Genomic DNA, 20504 nt, shown 5'->3' with positions numbered 1-20504 from the left:
AAAGAAAGAACAGGCACAGTTTGCCCTGGATGAGCTTACCTCCCACCAATGCAGAGAAGGCCGCCTCTGCCATCACACCATTAGTGCTCCATGGTGCCTGTGTCTGGATGGAGATTCTGGAATGAATTCATTCCTCTGTCTCAGGTGTGGCTATGGAAGACTTTGGCCCCTTTGAAGACAGTGTTGTTAAAGGGTAAACCAGAGTCCCAGAAAGATGGGTTAAAATGGCGGGTGTAGAATTTGGCAGCCTAGATTCAGGTCCTGGATGTCCTTCACCAACTGTGACTTTGGGAAAAGTACTTGTCCCTCAGCAAACGGGAAACCCTGGCTTCCCTGCAGGCCACAGAGCTCGAGTGTGATGGCGAAGATCCAGTGGGCTGATGCAGGGGAGAGTGCTGTGCAAACTGGATAGTGTGGGGACATGCTTGTTGCTGTTGCCAGTAGTAGCAAGGTGGAGAAGCACCTTACAATTGTAAATACACAGCGATGCTTCTGGAGACTCCTTTGAGTCACTGGGCTGCTGGCTTAAAAGGGCATTTTAAGAAGTGTGAAGAAGCCCTTTGTCACACAGCTAATATGTAACAGGAGAAGCATCTATCCATGTAGCCCAGGAGGAACTGTCACAAAGGCACTGCTGGCTTGTCACCCGGGCCTCTGGCGTCTGTCCTAGGCTAAGCAAGCCTGTTCTTAGAGCTAGTTGAATGATGAAATATTAGCGAAGTAATGTTTCATCCAAAAATAACAGCCATTTTGACAGTTATCTTGCAGTCAAATTTCCAGGTGGTTTAGTCTCATTTGGACACACACTATATAAAATGAATGTGAGGCAGGTCTCAAAGCAGCCTGGGGACTTAGTGCCTCATATCTCCAGAACGATGAAGTAAGTATGGATTTATATCCTTCAAGCACTAGACCCACATTTGTTTAGAAAGTGTCAAGGTCCCATCCCCACCTTGCTTAGGCCTCGGGTAAAATTTTCACAGAGATTTAAGAGCCTTGGCAGTCAGTTCCTTAAGATAAACCTTAGGACTTCAGCAGAATCAGACAAAGCAGCTATGGTCTCTCAATCCTATGCTGATACCCACAAGGAAGTAAGCTGCTCCATGACAGGACCAGCTTACTCACTCATCTGAGTGTCCTACCCACTACATTTGATGGGGCTTAGTCTGGGAAGCTTGTTGACTTGAAACTTGTTGACTTAAAACTTGGCTGGGAAAGGGGAAATGGGCCTTTGTTGAAAGCTTACCTGGTTCCAGACACAACGTGTGAGTTTTTTTTTTTTTTTAAGTTATTTATTTATTTTGAGAGAGAGAGTGTGTGTGAGAGCAGAGGAGGGGCTGAGAGAGAGGGAGAGAGAGAGTGAGAGAGAGAGAGAGAGAGAGAGAGAGAGAGAGAATGCCAAACAGGCTCCATGCTGTTAGCACAGAGCTCGACACAGGGCTCAATCTCAGTAACTGTGAGACCATGACCTCAGCCAAAATCAAGAGCTAGACGCTCAACCGACTGAGCCACCCAGGCACCACTGTGCGAGTTATTTTACGGATGCTGTCTCATTTGTCTCTATGGCAACCTTATAACAAAGCGATTAAATAAACTATCTAAAGGTAGTCCACCTACAAGTGGCATAAATGAGATTGGAATCCAGGCTTCTCTGGTTCTTTATAAATTAGGATTAGATCGACTTCATTTGCTAGAATACTTCAGCATAGTAGTGGTCTATACAACAGAAGTCTGGAGTCAACAGTCCAAAGGTGGTAGGAGCAAATTTTGGCTCTCTGGAGTATAGACCTCATCTTTAAGGAGGAGGATGGCTGCCGGGGCTCCATCTACCACATTCATGTACCCCAAGCAGCAAGGATCGGGGAAGAAAAAAAGGGTATGACTTCTCTCAGAAAGATTTTCTCAGAACTCCCACATAATATTTTTGCTTATGTCTCATTGGTCAGAACTTCGTCAAACGGCTACTCCTAGCTCCACCTGCAAGGGAGGCTGGCAACTGGGATGTTTTAGCTGAATGACAATATGACCAGCCCAAAATTAGGGTCTCATTCCTGAGTATGAAGAGAAGAATGAATTGGGGAGGACACTAGCACAGACTCTGAACATTATGTATGTTTTTTTTCTCTTTGGTTAGTGAAACATCTTTTAATGGTACTTTATGGGTCATATGTCTGAAGCTCTGAGTCAAGGTAGAGGGCATTTCCAAACTCAGAAGACAAGTAAAGAGATCTCAAAAAATGGTATACGTGTAATTTTCCTATTACAGATATATAACAATTTGGGTTACTTTGTTAAATTTATCTTTCTAGAATTAAAACCCACTGTTAGTCCTTTTAAAAATTAGCCAGATAGGTGCACCTGGGTGGCTCAGTTGGTTAAACATCTGGCTTTTGAACTCAGGGTGGTGAGTTGAAGCCCCATGTTGGACTTTGAGCCGGGTGTGAAGCCTACTTAAAAAAATATACCCAAAAAGACCTCTCGGCTCCTTATTTTTTAATACTTGCCATGGCAGGACATAGGTTGTGTCATAATACTTGTAGTGTTGCTCTCAAACCCTCTAGCCTTTGAATTTGCGGGGATATCAGGAGGTCTGTCCGAATGAAGGGGAGCAAAACCCAAAAAGAAGGGAGGTCGAACCAGCTTTTGATTACTGAGTTATTGATGGGGGGTCTTCTTGTAGTGACAACTTAGCGTACCTCATGCGCAGTCATCGGGCAGTAAGGGGGTGCCGTCAGCCCGATTCTAAGCAACATGTCTGTTTTATCCACTCTGCCCCCCACTCTGTAGTTAGTTTCTGTTGAGTAACTGTCAGCAACATTAAGGAACATGTGTATGTGTATGTGTACTTTGTTGTTGTTGTTAATTTTTATCTTCTATCAGAAGAGCTGGTTGATGGGGAAAGAAGATGCAGCCAGGAAGAGAAAGAACCCATCATAGTTTTTATGCTACAGCCATCATGTGCAGAATATATAGCCACAACTCTTTTGTTTCTTTAATACAAAAGCCTCTTTTAAAAATAACACTTGGGGTGCCTGGGTGGCTCATTTGGTTGAGCTACTGACTTTGGCTCAGGTCATGATCCAGGGGTTTGTGAGTTTGAGCCTCATATCAGGGTCTCAGCTGTAGCATGGAGCTGGGTTTGGATCCTCTGTCCCCCTCTCTCTCTGCCCATCCCTCACCCATTCGTGTGTGTTCTCTCTCTCCAAAATAAACATTAAAAAAATTAAAAAATAATACATATAAATTTTAAAAAAACTTATTAAACAATTCTAACTAATTCTAATTCTTATTAAACAATTCTAATTCTAGCTAATACGTTAGAATGTTTATTTTTCTGTTACATTTTCTTTTCTTTTATAATCAGAGGGAAATACTTTAAGTAAAGTTTTTATCCACATAAAAAATTGAAAATTACTATCACATACAACATCATATAGCGGGGAAAGGACACTGGTGGCCTTGGTGCTAGTGTTGAGTTATCCATAGGATTTTGAGTAAGCAAGTCAGTCTCTGGGTTTTAGGTCCTCACCGGCAAATGTGGAATGGGAGATGTCAAGTACCCAGGGCCCTTTCCCCAAACAACTACGATTATGACCCATGAGAGAGTCTACAAAACTTATGTGGCATCTGTGGCTTCTTAATTTGGAGTTTATGGAAAGAGTCCAGAGTGTGTTATCACCATAATTAGGTGAAATACACGCATCAACCCCAAATTTATACTCTTCTCTAAGAGAAGAATCTGTCACCCGCATGGATTCTTAAGGAATTTGTGACCCAAAGAAGGTGAAGAACAACTGGTCTACTCTCATTTCATAGAGAGACATCTTACATCCAGGAAAACAGAGAGACTTGGCCCAGATGCACATCGTATGGATCTTCCTGGCAATCTGGAGAGCTGATAGGCCCAAAGGTGTTATCTGCTCCAAGCTGGATACTGTCCCCAGTAGGGATGACCCCCTGGACCCTCTCTGCCATGTGCTTTGATGGAAATAACTACTCTGTGTGTCTCCTCATCTGGCCCAGTTTATGAAGTTAGTATGGAATGTAGAGCTTCCTCTGTCAACTTTTCCCTACTAATTCTCCCGCAAGTCCTTCAGGTTGTCCTTCCCCCAGAAGTAGGAGGGAGATGTGGGAGAGAAGAGGCATGTCTAGGCTTATATAGTTGGGATCTTTGTTTCCACTCCTGTATTTCTTAAAGAACATTTCAGCTCCCCAAGTATTTTATCCTTCTCTCCAGAGAAGTGGTAAAGCCTCTCCCAAGACTCGACAGAATGTGTAACAGACCACAATACAATGTCTGACGCTGAAAGAAAATTCTCAGATTGACAGTTCAGAGGCAGAGGGGGCAACCCAGCTGTCTAAGGGAGTGAATTTGAGTCCCTCTCCACCCTCCTGGAAGCAGAACAGCCTCAAAAAGATTGTACAATGGGAACACTGTGGTATTTGTGCTGAGAATTCATCACATAAAACCTTGTATCTGAAACCCAAAGTGACCTTTTTCTGGGCAGCCGTAGCCCTACACGAGAAGGCAAATACCACCAGATTGCCTGACATTTCCTTTTTTAAATTTCAAGCGTTCCTAATTTCAAATCGGCTATTGATCTGTGGGTTTGCAGCCCTGATGCAATTAAGCAAAGTCACATTCACCGCTGTTCTAGTCTAACATAAACAACTGCTTTGATAGCCCAGACTCTGCCCTGTACATCCTTGTCCCATACTCCCCCTCGCCCCCCAACAAACCTATCAGCCAACATGAAGTTGCAGAAAAGCATTTTCTAAACCTGAAATTAAAATCTTCAAAGTTGAACTGTGTACTGTTGTGCCACGTCCATCTTTAAAGATCATGTTTATTTGCTCACTCCTTTAACTCCCTCTTGGCAGAAGCTACTAAAAACCTGCAAGGAAGGAAGGTTTGTTCTGACTGCAGCTACTCACCCAAACATAGTGTAGAATTCAGCTGGGGAACAGTCTGAGCTCCCCCTGGAACTGGTGATGAAGACCGATGAGAAGTAGTGACTCAAAGGGCCAAGAAGGTTGAAGGGTGTTGCTCTGGGATCAGTGTGTTGAACAGATCCTAAACAGATCTGTTTAAGCCATTGGCCTGGAAGGCCACAAAAGGCACATGTGGTAGCTGTTGGTGCAGCTGCAGCTCAGTGTTTGGGCTTGGATGTTGAGCAGATTGAGATCCCAGAAGTGCAGGGTGGTACCCCTTTGCTACTGTGCTGAAGAACATCACTTGTAGCTCCTGCTAACCTGAGGATGTTGGCTGGGGACAGAGATCTGGAGGGGTTCTTTGTTTGTCTTTTCCTAGCATCCTTATCAGCATTATAGTTCTGCTCCTACGAGAGGGTCTACTTGCCCAGAAGCAGCATCTAGTCAGTGTAGTCTGTGTGGGGGACAATGAGGAAAGATGAGCTGGCAAGGACCACTTTAAGGGGTCCTGGGGGGGAAAAAAAAGACCTCTCCCAGTTTTTCTTAATATTCAGCCCCATGGTCTGTCTGTACATGCGGCAATATGGGTGATTGAACTGCCCTATTCACCTTTCATATTTCCCAAAGGTAAAAAGCTAATTTGGTTCTCCCTTTTCCTTGCTGCTCAGGTTGAGAATCAGGCGACCCCACACCAGCTCTTAATCACATTCTCACTGAGTAACTCAGTGAAAGCCCTGAGAATGAGAAGCGTTGCTCTCTGTCCTGATTTAACCACCAAAATTAGGTCCTGCTGCCCACACATAAATCTTCTCCCTGTTACATTTAGGGTGACCATATAACCTGGCTTGCCTGGAAGACACCTGATTTAATAGCACCCATTGGAGATGATGCATTTTTTTAATATGATCACACTAATTACAAGGAATGAAGGGAAGGAATGTTTCTGCCGAAGGATCTAACTAACCTTGTGCTCCTTTCTTTCTGTTGCCACAGCTCCACTTGGCAGCCCTGGCATCACTCAAGGGAGATATAGTGGAGCTTAATAAACGTCTGCAGCAAACAGAGCGGGAACGAGACCTTCTGGAAAAGAAATTGGCCAAGGCACAGGTAAGGGATCTGGAAAGTTTTTAGAAAACATTTGTATTTTTTATTTTAAGATAAAACACAGAGGGGTGCCTGGGTGGCTCAGTCAGTTAAGCATCTGACTCTTGATTTTGGCTCAGGTCATGACATGTCCCATTATCCTTGATTTGTTGAAACCATGGTTTCAACAAATGAAGAGCAGAATGCTTCATCTTTCCATTAACATTTTTCAAGTTCATCAATTACCTATAATCCTTGGAAATTGCCCAGTGAATTTTTAAAAATATTATTACGAAATTGTAGATTTAAACATATTTGGGTTTTATTCTGTTGTAATTATTTTCCTTACAGAAACTCAAATCATATTATCTTTGGCCAGTATGAATGTCTTGATGTTGGCTTTGAGTCTTTTGACATGAGTCTGGTAGTTACTCCAGACTCATCTAGTGCATTTTTTGTCCCAAATCTGGTAGTGACCATTCCCCAAGTAGCTCTTGTTTCTTTCTGCAGAAAATGATACTTCAGTACCACAGTCTGGGTGCAAAGGTTGTTTACTGCTTCTTGGTTAGTCATTGTTTTCAAGCTTCCTTTATTAGACACAGCCAGGGAATTCTTTATTCCTTATTTATTTATCTACATATGTATATACATATTAAGATAAAATACTTTAGGAGTTCATACTAACAGCTGCAGTTTAAATTCGGATTACAAAGGCACTTTTTTTTTTAGCTTCTTGTATGTTTATCTGTATCTCCTTCCTTTCATGCTAAGAATCCTGGTTCTTAAAGTTTCAGAGGATGATTGAATTAGAATATTCCGTAATTACTTACTTGCTTCATTCCATAGTATATATGGTTTCAGAATAGGGGCGCCTGGGTGGCTCAGTCAGTTAAGCGTCCGACTTCAGCTCAGGTCATGATCTCGTGGTCCGTGAGTTCGAGCCCCGCGTCGGGCTCTGTGCTGACCGCTCAGAGCCTGGAGCCTGTTTCAGATTCTGTGTCTCCCTCTCTCTCTGCCCCTCCCCTGTTCATGCTCTGTCTCTCTCGGTCTCAAAAATAAGTAAACGTTAAAAAATAAATTAAAAAAAAAAAGAATATTACTACCACTATGACAAATGTAGTTCCTGAGAAGAATTTAATTTGGTTTTTTTGTTTGTTTGTTTTTGGTTGCATTATGCTCTCTTCACTCCTCCAGTTACTTGCAGTTGTCCTCTATCCACCCTGCCTGACCATATGGCCATTGCAACTCATATTCTTCCCTTCTAGTCCTCATTTGGTCTTCAACAAGTAAATATATATTTCGTGTTTACTGTGGTCCTTATGTCAATGTTCCTCTGTTTGTTTATTGCCTGAAGCTTATTTTCTAGTAGATTCTTCAGGGAGGGCTCAGGGGAATAATCTTCACCAAGCTCTTGCTCATTAATGATGGTGCGTGTGTGCCCTTTGTACTCGAAAGGCATTTCTGCGAGATATAAAACCCTTGGCCCATCTTTTCTTGACTATGTCTCCTTATTCTTTTATTCAACACAGAGCGTTGCCCTCAAAGTCTGATAATACAGCTTTCTTTGCCTCACAAGACACTTACTCTAGACATCCATGGCATATTTTTTCTTTATTTTTTTTAGGTCCACTAATTATACTAGAGTAACTTTTTTTCAAAGATTTTATTTTTAGGTAATTTCTATGCACAGTGTGGGGCTGAAACTCAACTCTGAGATCAAGAGTCGTATACTCCACCAACTGAGCCAGCCACAAGCACCCCTACTAGAGTAACTTTTTTTTAACCATGTTTATTTATTTTTTTTAATTTACATCCAAGTTAGTTAGCATATAGTATAACAATGATTTTAAGAGTAGATTCCTTAATGCCCCTTACCCATTTAGCCCATCCTCCCTCCTACAACCCCTCCAGCAACCCTGTTTGTTTTCCATATTTAAGAGTCTCTTATGTTTTGTCCCCCTCCCTGTTTTTATATTATTTTTGCTTCCCTCCCCTTATGTTCATCTGTTTTGTATCTTAAAGTCCTCATATGAGTGAAGTCATATGATATTTGTCTTTCTCTGACTAACTTCGATTAACATAATATCCTCCAGTTCCATCCATGTAGTTGCAAATGGCAAGATTTCATTCTTTTTGATTGCTGAGTACCACATCTTCTTTATCCATTCATCCATCGATTGACATTGGGGCTCTTTCCATACTTTGGCTATTGTTGATAGTGCTGCTATAAACATGGGGATGCATGTGCCCTTCGAAGCAGCATACCTGTATCCCTTGGATAAATACCTAGTAGTGCAATTGCTGGGTCATGGGGTAGTTATATTTTTAGTTTTTTGAGGAACTTCCATACTGTTTTCCAGAATGGCTGCACCAGTTTGCATTCCCACCAACAGTGCAAAAGAGATTTCTCTTTCTCCTCATCCTTGCCAACATCTGTTGTTGCTTGAGGTGTTAATGTTAGCCATTTTGACAGGTGTGAGGTGTTATCTCATTGTGGTTTTGATTTGTATTTCCTTGATGATGAGTGGTGTTGAGCATTTTTTTCATGTGTCAGTTGGCCATCTGGATGTCTTCTTTGGAGAAGTGTCTATTCATGTCTTTTGCCCATTTCTTCACTGGGTTATTTGTTTCTGGGTGGAGTTAACTCTTAATTTTAGTCATCCTGGTTTGATATTATCAGATTTTCTGTGTATTCTTTTGATTATCTCTTTTAATCTTCTAATGTCAGGGAAGTTTTAAAAATTTATAGAGTTGAATATTCTGTTCTCTTTGATTTTTTTCTTCAAGGATGCTTATTATTTGTATGTTAGATCGTTTTTTACTGTTTTCAGTATCTCACTACCCATATCCTATCTCTCCCTTTGTACTTGTTTTTTCCTGTTGTCCATCTAATATTTGTTTTGGGACATTATATGTTGTGTTTATTCTCTCTTGTGTGCCTTCTAGTTTAGTCTTTATTCCTGAAATGCGTTTTTATTTATCTCTGATTTTTGTCTGTGTTCTGTTACTGAGTTTTTCTAATTCTGAATTACATTCTTTCATGTCTTACGTCATTTTATTTCCTTCAAGTCTTTTGGCTTATTTTGAAATAGTAGGCTATTGTTTGGGGCTTTTGAGGGTGGGGGGAGATGTTCCATTTTTGTGGTATGCTTTCATGGTATATAGGGATATTATTCTACTCTTTTTTTCTTTCTTCTTATAACTTTATATGGAATTTGACCTCACTACTTTTCCATTTTTTATTTTTATGTGAAAACTAGTTTCCTTGAACTTTTAGGAGGCAGGATTTAAGGTGGCTTTATAAGTTCACAAGGCTTAGTCTCCTGTTGTTTTCATTTTGTCAAAAATAAGGCAGACCGCTTTCTGACACTTCCTAGCTCTTTTCCCCTCACCTACTTCTGTTTGGATCTATTCCTTCTTTTGTCTCTGTTACCCCATTCTGTTCAGTCCTTTTTTTTTTTTTTTTTAAGTTTATTATTTATTTTGAGAGAGGGGAGAGACAGAGAGGGAGAGGGAGAGAGAGAATCCTAAGCACGCTCTGCACTGTCAGCACAGAGCCCAGTGCAGAGCTCAATCCTGAGAACCGTGAGATCATGACCTGAGCTTAAATAAGAGTCAGGTGCTCAACTGCCTGAGTCAGTTCAATCCTGTTCAATCCTGATCCCACTGTCAGCAGTTTCTCCTCCTAGAAGCAAGTCCTGGGGCCAGTCTTGCAAGTTCTCAAGGACTAGCTGCTTTAGCTCTTTCAGATCTTAGTGTGGACCCCTTCTTTATTTACTCTTGGCTCAGGCAAAAGCTTCCTAGTGTTAGCTACTGTTCTTTAGTTGGCCCTCATCACTTTCCTATGTATACTTACTGATTATTTTGGGGTTTTCCAGTTCTCAAGTTCACCAACCTTGTTGCTTCCCTCTGCTTCTGCCCACTCAGACACCCTTCCGGGCTTGTGGATAGTGTGGATTTGTCCTTACTTACTTGTATTTTGTTGCTCAAGAGGATACCTTGCCTCTAAGCTTTAGTTGTGCTGCATAGGTGCTCTGTTTTCACGTGGGAATTCAAGAGAGATCTAAAAACCAGGCTGCCAGTCATTGGTCTAGATGACCTATGGAAAGTTTTGAAAACTCATGTCTCATAATCATAGATGGTTTGAGTACGGAGGAAAGACCCTTTATACTTGAGATCATTTACTTCCACATTTGTCAGGCATCCCAGAGAGGTTAACTTGCTTAGTGAAGGTCAAGTGAATAGCTTAGCACCAGAGCTAAGACAAGGTCCCCAGTGTTCTTTCCTCATATAAGATGTTATTCAGATCAAAATTGTCAGTTTGTACTTAGGTGAAGACTTAAAATATTTTCCTTCTGATAGTAAAAGTAATAAAAATATGATAGGAAAAATTGGAAAGAAAGCATTGTAATGTTTCAGTAGTGGGCCCTGGTGAATTAAAACATGTTTTAATGTTTGTTTGTTTGTTTCATAAGGGTTTTTTGAGAGAGTGATTATTTTTGTATTGAAGAAAAATATAAAATAGTGTTAAGTGACCATGTTTTCTAATTTACAACCATCCAAAGTCAACTATTGTTATTAGTTCTTATCAGTGACTATTTTTTTAAGAGGAAAGAAGTTATGAAAGCCCTTAACTGGAAGCTGACATGTACTACAGCCTTGGATTTTTAAAAGATGACCAGGAGGGTATTTATTAAAATGTAAGACTACAAAGACGGAACATCTTGTGCAGAGGATGGTAGAGGATAATGGAAAACTTTTTTCTTTGCTAGATCAAGGATTGAGTCAGCTCCCTTTTAACTTACTTATGGTTAAGATAATCTTATGTAAGAGTTTTTGGTGGCTCATGATATCATAGTGCCATTAATTGACTCTATCCTGTTTGCATTCTTACACTAAATATACTTAAAAATTATTCTCTGTTCCTTTCAATGGAGATGTCTCCCCAGTTCAGATACTGGGACCCAGAAAGAGAACATGAAAAAAAGGTCAGACTTGCCAGTCTCATATCTTTTATAAAGTTAAGATTTATGCAAGAAAAAATAAGAACAATGAAATGGCTGTGCCACGCTTCCTTTGTTATATGCCTTGGTGAGTGATTGATGTTTGAGGCTTGACCAGATTGTGGAAGAGCAAGTTCATGCATACATTTATGCTCTGTGGCTTTAGTAAGTTTTACCAGCTCTCTAAATACTATGGAACCATGATTAAACTAAAATGCAAACAGTGGCTGTATTCATTAGTAATTTGCAAAAAGAGCTTCAACATCTGTTGAGTCACTATTGATGGTGACACTGGAACTAGATGAATACAAAAAGGTTTATTATACGTGGTCATAAAGTCAACCTGCCAGTAGAGTTCTAAGAATAAGGAGCTTATATCAGTGTGATGGGGAAGGCAAAGTACTTCTGTGTTTATTTTCTATTGTTGTGTAATAAGTTACCGCAAAAACTGGCTTTAAAGAACACACATTTATTAGCTCACAGCTCTGTGCATCAGAAGCTCAGGTATGGCTTAACTGGGTTCCATGCGTGTTTGTAATCAAGGTGTTGGCCAGAGCTGAATACTCATCTGAAGCCTCAACTGGAGAAGAGTCCACTCACCCATGTCCTTGGCAGAATTTATTTCTTTGTGGTTGTAGGATTCAGGACAGTTTGTTTTTTCAAAGCCATCCATGCAGAGAAAGATTCTAGAATAAGTCTGCTGATAAGACAGTCTTACATAATGTAATGGGAGTGATGCCCATCACCTTTGCCACATTGTATTAGTTAGAAGCCAGTCACTGGTCCCATGCAGGCTCAGTAAGAGGGTATCACACAAAGGAGATTCAGGGATCATAAGGGCATTTTGGAGGCTGTTCATCACAACTTCCTGGGGGATTTGATTAACAACACCACTATTAGCTTATGCCAGTAGTGATAATCACCATACTTCTTGAGCTATATTTGTGCCAGGCGTGTGCCAAGCATTCTGCATGCTTTATCTCAGGGAGTTCTCATAGTGACCTATGGTGCAGGTACTAATAACATGGCTGTTTTATGAATGAAAGAATTAAGGTTTAGGGAATTTGAGTATCTTGCCTGAGATTATGTAGCTAGAAAGTAACCAAGAGTTAGAATTTGAAGCCAGGTTTTGTGGGAATCCACAGCTGTACTGATCCCTGTATGTCTCTTAAGCTGCCCAGGCTGCTCTTAGCATCCAGAGGGGATCTCGAAGTCACGAGGAGGGGATGATGCACAGGTCCATTTGGTTTAAACATCCCTTCCATCCCAATCAAACAGGCGCATAGACACATGCATGCATTTGCACCAACATTAAATAGCCTCATAGGGAACAGCCTTGTGGGAAGCTGGCAAAGATCATATATAGTACTAGTTTGATGCTTTCAGCATATTTGCTATTTATTTAGTACCAACCGTTTTAAATTGCTGCATTTTTAAGTGCTATAAAATGATACTTCAAACAAGCTTTTGAATCCCTTTGAAATGAACTCAGTCAGTAGTAATACACTTTCTTGTTTAAAGTTTTTTTTTTTTTTTGAGTTTATTTTTGAAAGAAAGAGCATGCATGTGTGTGAGCAGGGGAGGGGAGAGAGGGAGAGAGAGAATCCATGCTAACAGCATGGAGCCTAAAATGGGGCTCGATCCCACAAACCATGGGATCATGACCTGAGCGGAAATCCAAAATTGGACACTTACCCAACTGAGCCAGCCAAGCACTCCATAAAGATTTTTTAAAAATGTTTATTTATTTTGAGAGAGAGAGAGAACAGGGGAGGTGTAGAGCAAGAGAGAGAGAGGAGAATCCCAAGCAGGCTTCACATTGTCAGCATAAAGCCCAGCATGGGACTCCATCTCACGAACCCATGAAATCGTGACCTGAGCCAACATGAAGAGTCAGACGCTGAACTGACTGACCCACCCAGGCGCCCTCAGAACACTTTCTATTTCTAAGCCCTCTGTCTTTGGAAAGCAAGTCTTCTGAATTTTCTGCCTCTTGGCTTTTAGGAAGAAAACATAAATAGTTTTCATTAAATGTAATGGAGAGAGTCCTTTCTTATCTCTTTTTCTCATTGTATGAAATACTTACAGATGTGGTTGGCATGCATTCTCTGGGTCAGGAATGTTCTCTATTCCTTTCTTACTGGTTTTATACTTTGGTAAATTGCTCTTGCTGTTTTGCTCATCAAAGGCATTTCCATTTGTGCTGGGCCTCTTTGTTTAGTTGGCCTTATTCCTCCCACCTTCCCCTTGGGAGGACCTGGGCCAGGCCTTAGAATGAAGATGAGGGGCGCCTGGGTGGCGCAGTCGGTTAAGCGTCCGGCTTCAGCCAGGTCACGATCTCGCGGTCCGTGAGTTCGAGCCCCGCGTCAGGCTCTGGGCTGATGGCTCGGAGCCTGGAGCCTGGAGCCTGTTTCCGATTCTGTGTCTCCCTCTCTCTCTGCCCCTCCCCCGTTCATGCTCTGTCTCTCTCTGTCCCAAAAATAAATAAAAAAACGTTGAAAAAAAAAAAAAAAAGAATGAAGATGAAAATACCCTTAGTAATATTACTGAGACCAATCCATTGTGATCCTGAGAGAGTAGCATTACTTCTTTGGGTATTTTAAAAGGGAGTGGTGCTGACCCCCTTCCCCAGGACGGTTGAGAGGGTTAACAGATGAATGATGGCATTGCAGTTTTCAAGAATGGAGTTCATAATGCTCTTAGGTTTGACAGCTGAGACTAATGTGATGATTAAAGATCGGTGGCCTCTGTGGGGGTAAGATAAAACCCAGTGAAGAACATTAACAAAACCATAAAGCTCCTTAGCATCAGCACATTGCACAGGGTTTTTCCAACAAGGGCTCAAGTTCTCAGACCAGTCTGTCTCAAGGCTGACTCATGGCTTTATCCCTGGATTGCACCAATAGCAGACATGAGACTAAAGGGTTTTATTCTTGGTGGTTGTAATGATACTGCTTGTTTTTAATAAACATTTTTTGCATATAGGCAATTTCACCAATATATGTGGCTAGACATAGGTATTTATATAGATTTTAAATTTGCTTCATCATCAAGTAGGAGAGCTGATACCTAGGGAAAATGCTCAGAGTATACGTTAAGTGTCAGGATGAAATTCAGGAAAAACGCAATTTCATCCTATCCAACCCCAGTCTTTTTTTCCTTGCCTTTCAGACCAACAGTTGGTAGTTGTGGGAGCAATCCTAATGATTCTGACCTCCAGAAACTCATGGCAGGCAAGATGCTGCAACCACAGGCTTGCTTTCTCTGCTGTATTGCAGGATCAGTCCAAAAACTGATGAATACAGTCTGGGAGGAGGGAGAACCCTGGATGCAATTCCCTGGGATCATAGGAAAAAAGTGGCAGCATGTTGTTTGAGACCATTTCTTACTTTGTTCGACTGAAATCATATGGAATGTTTGTGTATGATGAAGAGAAGAAAATAATTTCTCACTTGGAAGTTTTGTAGGAAGAAGCTGCCATTCCTCCCTGTTAAGAAAGTCATCGCTGAGTAACTGACCTGGGCAGCTAACGCTGGCTTTATGGGAACTGGAGGGATCTAGAATGTCCTGTCTTACAGCCCCGTGTGTCTGCTTTTTTATTTCGGTGCTCCAGGGGGTTGAGGAGAGAATTGTCTGGGTTTTCTACTTCTCCTCTGATATTGGAAGGCATAATACTTGGTGTTTCTTGGAGTTCAACAGAGGCAGGTCAGGGAAGGGGACCAAGGAGGGCGACTCTGGTGCCCCTGAAGATCTTTAGGCAAATGGTACAGAGACCAGCCCACAGGTCAGGGATCTGGGAGGGAGTTGAGGGGAGAAGATTGTGGCTACAATCGCTTTAACCCTTTGATGGCATGAACAAGAATCAGAAAGATTTTTCAGAGGGTTCTGCTTGTCTGGGATATAACAAATCAGTAACTTTACATTTAATTTGTTTTCATCTGTAAAATGGTTGTATCATCAGAATATGCAGTGATAACACAGAACTGCAGATTTGCAGTGGCTTAAGATATGAAAGGTGTATTTCTTGTTCCTTGCTAGGAGCTTAGTAGTGCTGGCAGAAAACTCTGTGTGGCATTGTCCTCAGCCAGCCTCCTAAGCTGAAGGGCTTCCACCATCTGGAAAATTGCCAGCAGCCATGGCCTGGGAAGGGAATGTAGCAAATTCTGAAGGAGCTGGTAAATGCGTCCAGGGGCAAATGGTATCAATTCACTGAGACCTCATTGGCTGAAACAAGTCACATGGCCATATCCGGCTTCATGGGAAAGGGGAAGTATAATCCCACCACGTGCAAGGGTGGAGGTGAACCAGAGTCTTGATGAGCGCCCCTGCTGGGTACTGCAGGGGTGCTGGCGCTTATGGGACGCACATCCCACATGGTGGCTCCGGCAGAGCCGCATATACATAAGAAAATACTGGAGAGAAATGAACACCATTTGAAAAAGGGTTTTATTCATGGATTATGGAGAAAGTGGACATCTATCATTTTTTAATGTGTATAAAGTACTTAAACTTGTAAGTTAAAAGTCAAAAAATTATAATCATAGAGGTAATGCTCCTTTTTCCTGCTTAGTTGTCCTTGTTGTATTACCTTCTCAGTTGAGGGTTTACTGGGCTACCTGACCCTGGGTGATTCCTCTGTGGTGGTATGATATGCAGCTTGACCTTGCCTGTGCCCCTGTGAAACAGAATGCCTGAAATCACACACCCTCCCAGGCTAAAAAAAAATTGCTCTCACAGATCATGAGAACTGAGGGTGGGGAGAGGCATGGGTCAGTAACGATACTGGAGTGTGATAATAAAATCCGGCATGACTTGAACAAACCAGGCTTGCCCGTGCAGGAGCTTGCCAGGGCAGGAGGCATGATCATGCACAGAATGGCTGTGTCTGTCCTGGGTGCCGCTACTCCTCTTCTACTTTTCCTGCACCAAAGTGTCCCTTGCTGGGGTTGGTCTTGTGCAGCTTTATGAGGACTATTTAACAAGGGTGTTTTGTTGGGTTCTGTTGGCTCCTGCAGGTCACGACTTGTTTTCTCCTGCCCTGTTGCTCTCATGGGAGTTGTGGTGCAGGCACCGCAGCTTGGAAAAGCTCAAGGGATTTTCACTAAGCTTGGAGATGAGTGCCTCAGTATATCTTTTCTGGTTACAATGAGTGTGGACAGAATGGGTGAAGTGTGCTTAATGTGACACCTCAAGGACATGTACAGATGGGGCTTGGGCAATGTCTTCTCCAGCCATTCATTCACCTTGAGGCTAAGAGGATAATTATTTTCCAGTGTTCTCTTGTCACTGTGTAAAGAATCCCCAGAGTACCTTTCCACCGTCTCTCCTCCCCCCAACCCCCACTTTTGTCCTCCAGCACAGAATTCCACCCGGAAGCTGTGACTACAGTTTGCTTCAAAGTATGTGTCATAGTGACCCCCACTGTGGCACCCAGCACACCATCTTAAATGTTATAGGAAATCAAGACATATCTATTATTTGTAGAGGAAGAATTAAATTACAGAGGCTTTCCACTATTTTAGGAAACCATACTTATGGAAAAAAATATAGGAATGTAAACCAGATATCTTTGCCTTCAGCTAGGAATTTTTTTTTCTCCAATATATTCTTGTTTCTACTCCCAAACGAACCCGTAAGTTCCAAATATACATTCTGAGTCTTTTGTCTCCTTTTAGCTACAAGTGCCATTCTGTCTGAATCATCAGGCTTCCTGTTGTCTCTTGTTCATACTCATACCCTCTAGGCAGACTCCCCAGTTAGAGGCAGGAGCAAAGATGCTTTAGTCCCAGATAACATGCTCTCATTATCTGGGCATTGGCCATCTGCTTTTCCAGCAACCCGGATCTTGCCTGTTAAGTAGCTCACAACAGTCACCAGGGATGCCCAGAGTTGTCTTGGTGGTTATCAGTTGATCGTGTGCCTTTTTCTTGTATGAATATTTGCACACCTTCATTTTTAAGTGAATTTGGCAGTTTCTAGTCTGCCTTGGTGATGGTAGTGGGCTGTTGACCTCTGAAGACTGTGGAAGAGGAAGAGTGAGTGAGGAATTGGTGGGGAGGGAGAGCTGTTAAGTTTGTGAGGGGAAGCCTTTCACAGTGATTTGTAGCCCTACAGAGCTGAATATGGAAAAGCAAAGAGGAGGAGCCAGCAAGATGGCAGGAAGAGTCGTGGTGGAAACGAGATCCAGGTCAAACTGGGCATGATTTTGTAATTATTTTAAGATCTAGAACTGGTGATCTTCATGAGAGTGCCAGCTACACTGACACATGTACATACCACATACACACACGTGCACACACATGCACACACACACACACAATTTGAAGGTGGGAATAAAGACTGATAACAAAAACTCACAGATACTTTGTGGGGATGGAGAAAAACAGTATTCTGCTGTGGGCTATGTTCCAGAGAAATGTGAGCCTTTTTCACTTTTTGACAGATACTGTCTTTGACACCCTGTCATTTTGTGGACTTCTGTTGTCCCTTGTAAAATATGGTGGATCATGGATGAAAAGCATAATTTCATGCAAAGAGTACTTGGGGCCTGTTACAGTTTTGTTCTGTTTAGGAAGGCTTCCCTGTAAATGGGACTTAGACTCACCCTTCATTCTTGCCTCTCCTTCCACTTATTTCCTGAGCGTATGACCTTGAGTGGACATTATTTGATGCTGCAGGTTGTCCCTAAGAACAGAAATTCACGTCGCTATTTCTGTGAAAGCAGCTGTCGCACAAAAGATCTGTGATACAGCTTCCACAACCTCCTTGCCTTCAATCTTGCTCCTGGAGCTCTGAGCAGCCCCCAGGAAGTTACCACATTAATACTGATCAAGTCGTTCATAGGTGTGGTCCCTGCCGGGATATATACCACCATATTTATCAGACTTCTTTGCTGTGTATTTCTGTTTCAGTATTGAGTTGGGCTTGGTGTAGTGTTCTGCTTATCTTTGAAGGCTTTTGTCCCTGCCCGGTAGCTTCTGGGTTACACCGTGGGAAACCACAGATTTAGGGAGGGAGGAGGACAGTGGGACGTGGTGGGTGAGAAGTCTTACCCTTTTCCGTCTGCCACTAGCCCTGAAGGTGCAAAGCTGGCAAGTACATATGGCTCTTGGCATTAGGAAAACCTTGCTGAAATGAAATTAAAATTCCTCTGCTGGACAGGAAATTAATCAGGGCTGAACGCAGTAGACAGGGACAGAAGCTAGATTCCTTATTCCATCATTGATGAGTGTTTTATTGTTATGCAAATGAGATCAAATGCTCGGTGACTGTTAGGGCGTTGAGGAGGGGTTAGAGAAGTGAAAGAGATGAACAGTTTCCTTAGGATTTAAACTCTAGCTTCAAAAATGTTTTTATAGCATCTGCTGCCTCTTACACCATCAGATGCTGAGCAAGGGAAGCGCCTCAGTTTCTTCTGTCATTGTTTCTGCAAAGCAGCCTCCTTGACAGTGTGATATATTGCGATTTATTCATTCCATAACGCTACTAGATCACCCACAGTGAAGCAAGCCACATGCCAGGTGTTAGGGCTAAATTACAGAATCACCTAGTCTTTGCTTTGCCAGAGTTCATAGTCTGGTAGAAAAGGATATTGGAAAAAATTAAGTCTGCAGATAACTGGCCAGATAGAAATAATTGTCACACCACTTAGGACTATTTGGTTGAAAAGCAGCTGAAACGTACCGTAGCAAACATCAGCTAAAAGGGTACATAGAAACTGAACAGCCATAAAGGAATGTGGGACGACAGCTCAGGGGTATGGGTCTCAGGAACTAAGGGACAGTCTTTTCAGGACCCTCAGTCAAGTGAATCAACTCCACGCAATCTTAAGTCTATTCACCAAACATTCCCAAAAGAAGGTATCTGATGGATCCAGCTCAGGCCACTTGCCCACTTCTTGGAGGGGGGTGGAAAGCAGGAGACTTGGATAATGCCACAGAGATTGCGAGCAATGGAGGAGGGACTTTCCCTCTTAAAGACAGAATGAATGTTACAAAGGCAAAGGATATGATAAAAGTTAGCTGGCGTTGTGGCTTTTGGGATTCTGGCCAATGACTGGGCATATGTTTATTTGGAGTGTGCTCAATGTTGAGGCTGTGGTGGCTTGAGACCATAAAACTTGGAATCATTCACCCATAGGTGTGTCAACTCATTGGCCCTTCTGTCTTGTTCTCTTGATCCCAGTGTGAACAGTCCCACCTCATGAGAGAACATGAGGACGTCCAGGAGCGAACAACGCTTCGGTACGAGGAACGCATCACGGAACTCCACAGCATCATTGCTGAGCTCAATAAGAAGATAGACCGTTTGCAAGGCACCACCATCAGGTAGTGGGCTCCTAGTGCAGCTTTCTCTCTGCCCTTCTGGGCTCTGACCTGGCTCCTGGGGTTGAAGTCATCCTGATGAAATATAATGATGTTTTATTTGCAACCAAGATTTTTGCTGTTGATAACTACTTTCTCTTTACATTGATAGTCGTGCATTTTCCCCTCCACTGTTCTGTTCTCATCTTGATCGTCAGGGTAGTCCTGGAAGGTAGCCAGGGTGGGAGTTATAATCCTCAGGTACTGATAAGAGTGTGGAGCCAGAAGTTGGTGAAATGCTTTATTAACCAGTTCTGGATGGAGCCCCTCTGTCTCCCTACCAACACCCCTACCACTGCTTGACTCTAGATGGTCTTCTCTAGATGGGCAAACTGTGTGCCTCCCTTGGGGATTTTGAGAGCTCTGTGAATGTGGCTTATAACTAAATAGTACATATGCTTCTAGGTAATCTAATATTTTGAGCTCACCTAGAGTTGATCTGCCAACATTGATGTGGCCTTATAAAAACTCCTAATGTGGGGGGCAAGATTTGATACATCATTTTACCTAGCAAAAAGGCGAGAGCTTAAAAATACTAAGTTGATGACTTTAAGTTAAATTAGCAGAGGGTAGAAGCAGAGTTAGAACCCGCAGTCTCTCTGCTTTTACTTAATAGTCTTTCCATGAAAGTGACTTTTGGTGGTCCTGCCTTCCTTATCAATCAGTTAGCCCCAAAGTCTGCACGCAGCACAATTTTAATTGGCGTGTGTCTGCCCTGCTTTCCAGAGGAGGGGTTTACTTTGAGTGACTTAGCCAAGGATGAGAGCTTTTTATCATGCTGCTTGTGCTCAGGGAGCAGCCCTGAGGAAAGCAAACAGTTGGCACCTACCTTTCTGGAGAAAAGAGCTTTGTTCACTGAATGTTTGTACAAGCCACAATTATGGCCATTTAGAGGCAACTACTTTAAACTGTCCCTCTAGAAGTCCTAGTGGGTTAGAAGAAACTTTGGGTGCATTTTGTTCCAACTCTGACAGTTACAGGAATGACAGGGCTACTTGGTGAGAGTACTGACGGCCTCTGATTTCTGGGCAAAATCATGGAAAACTTGACACTGAACTGGAGCCACACGATAAATTCCATATTCCAATGTAGAACCTCAAGTCTTTTTTTTTTTTTTTTTTTT

The 20504-nt window shown here is 42.3% G+C and overlaps 1 protein-coding gene and 1 long non-coding RNA gene across 3 annotated transcripts in view; one reads left to right on the top strand and one right to left on the bottom strand.

Annotated features, from left to right (window-relative positions):
• The window catches only part of LOC125934382 (uncharacterized), a 365655-nt gene that overhangs the window by 136441 nt on the left and 208710 nt on the right, over nt 1–20504 (bottom strand). The window lies entirely within an intron of this gene.
• MCC (MCC regulator of WNT signaling pathway) overlaps nt 1–20504 on the top strand; it is a 267902-nt gene that overhangs the window by 148325 nt on the left and 99073 nt on the right. Inside the window, exons 2-3 of the mRNA XM_049647726.1 lie at nt 5926–6039; nt 19203–19345. Of these exons, the coding sequence (XP_049503683.1) occupies nt 5926–6039; nt 19203–19345 (257 nt within the window). The remainder of the gene's footprint in view (nt 1–5925; nt 6040–19202; nt 19346–20504) is intronic.

Source organism: Panthera uncia (genome assembly GCF_023721935.1).
Source record: "Panthera uncia isolate 11264 chromosome A1 unlocalized genomic scaffold, Puncia_PCG_1.0 HiC_scaffold_17, whole genome shotgun sequence".
NCBI classification, from domain to species: Eukaryota; Metazoa; Chordata; class Mammalia; order Carnivora; family Felidae; genus Panthera; species Panthera uncia.
The sequence above is the reverse complement of the archived record's forward strand: the minus strand, read 5'-3'. Positions and strand labels throughout refer to the sequence as shown.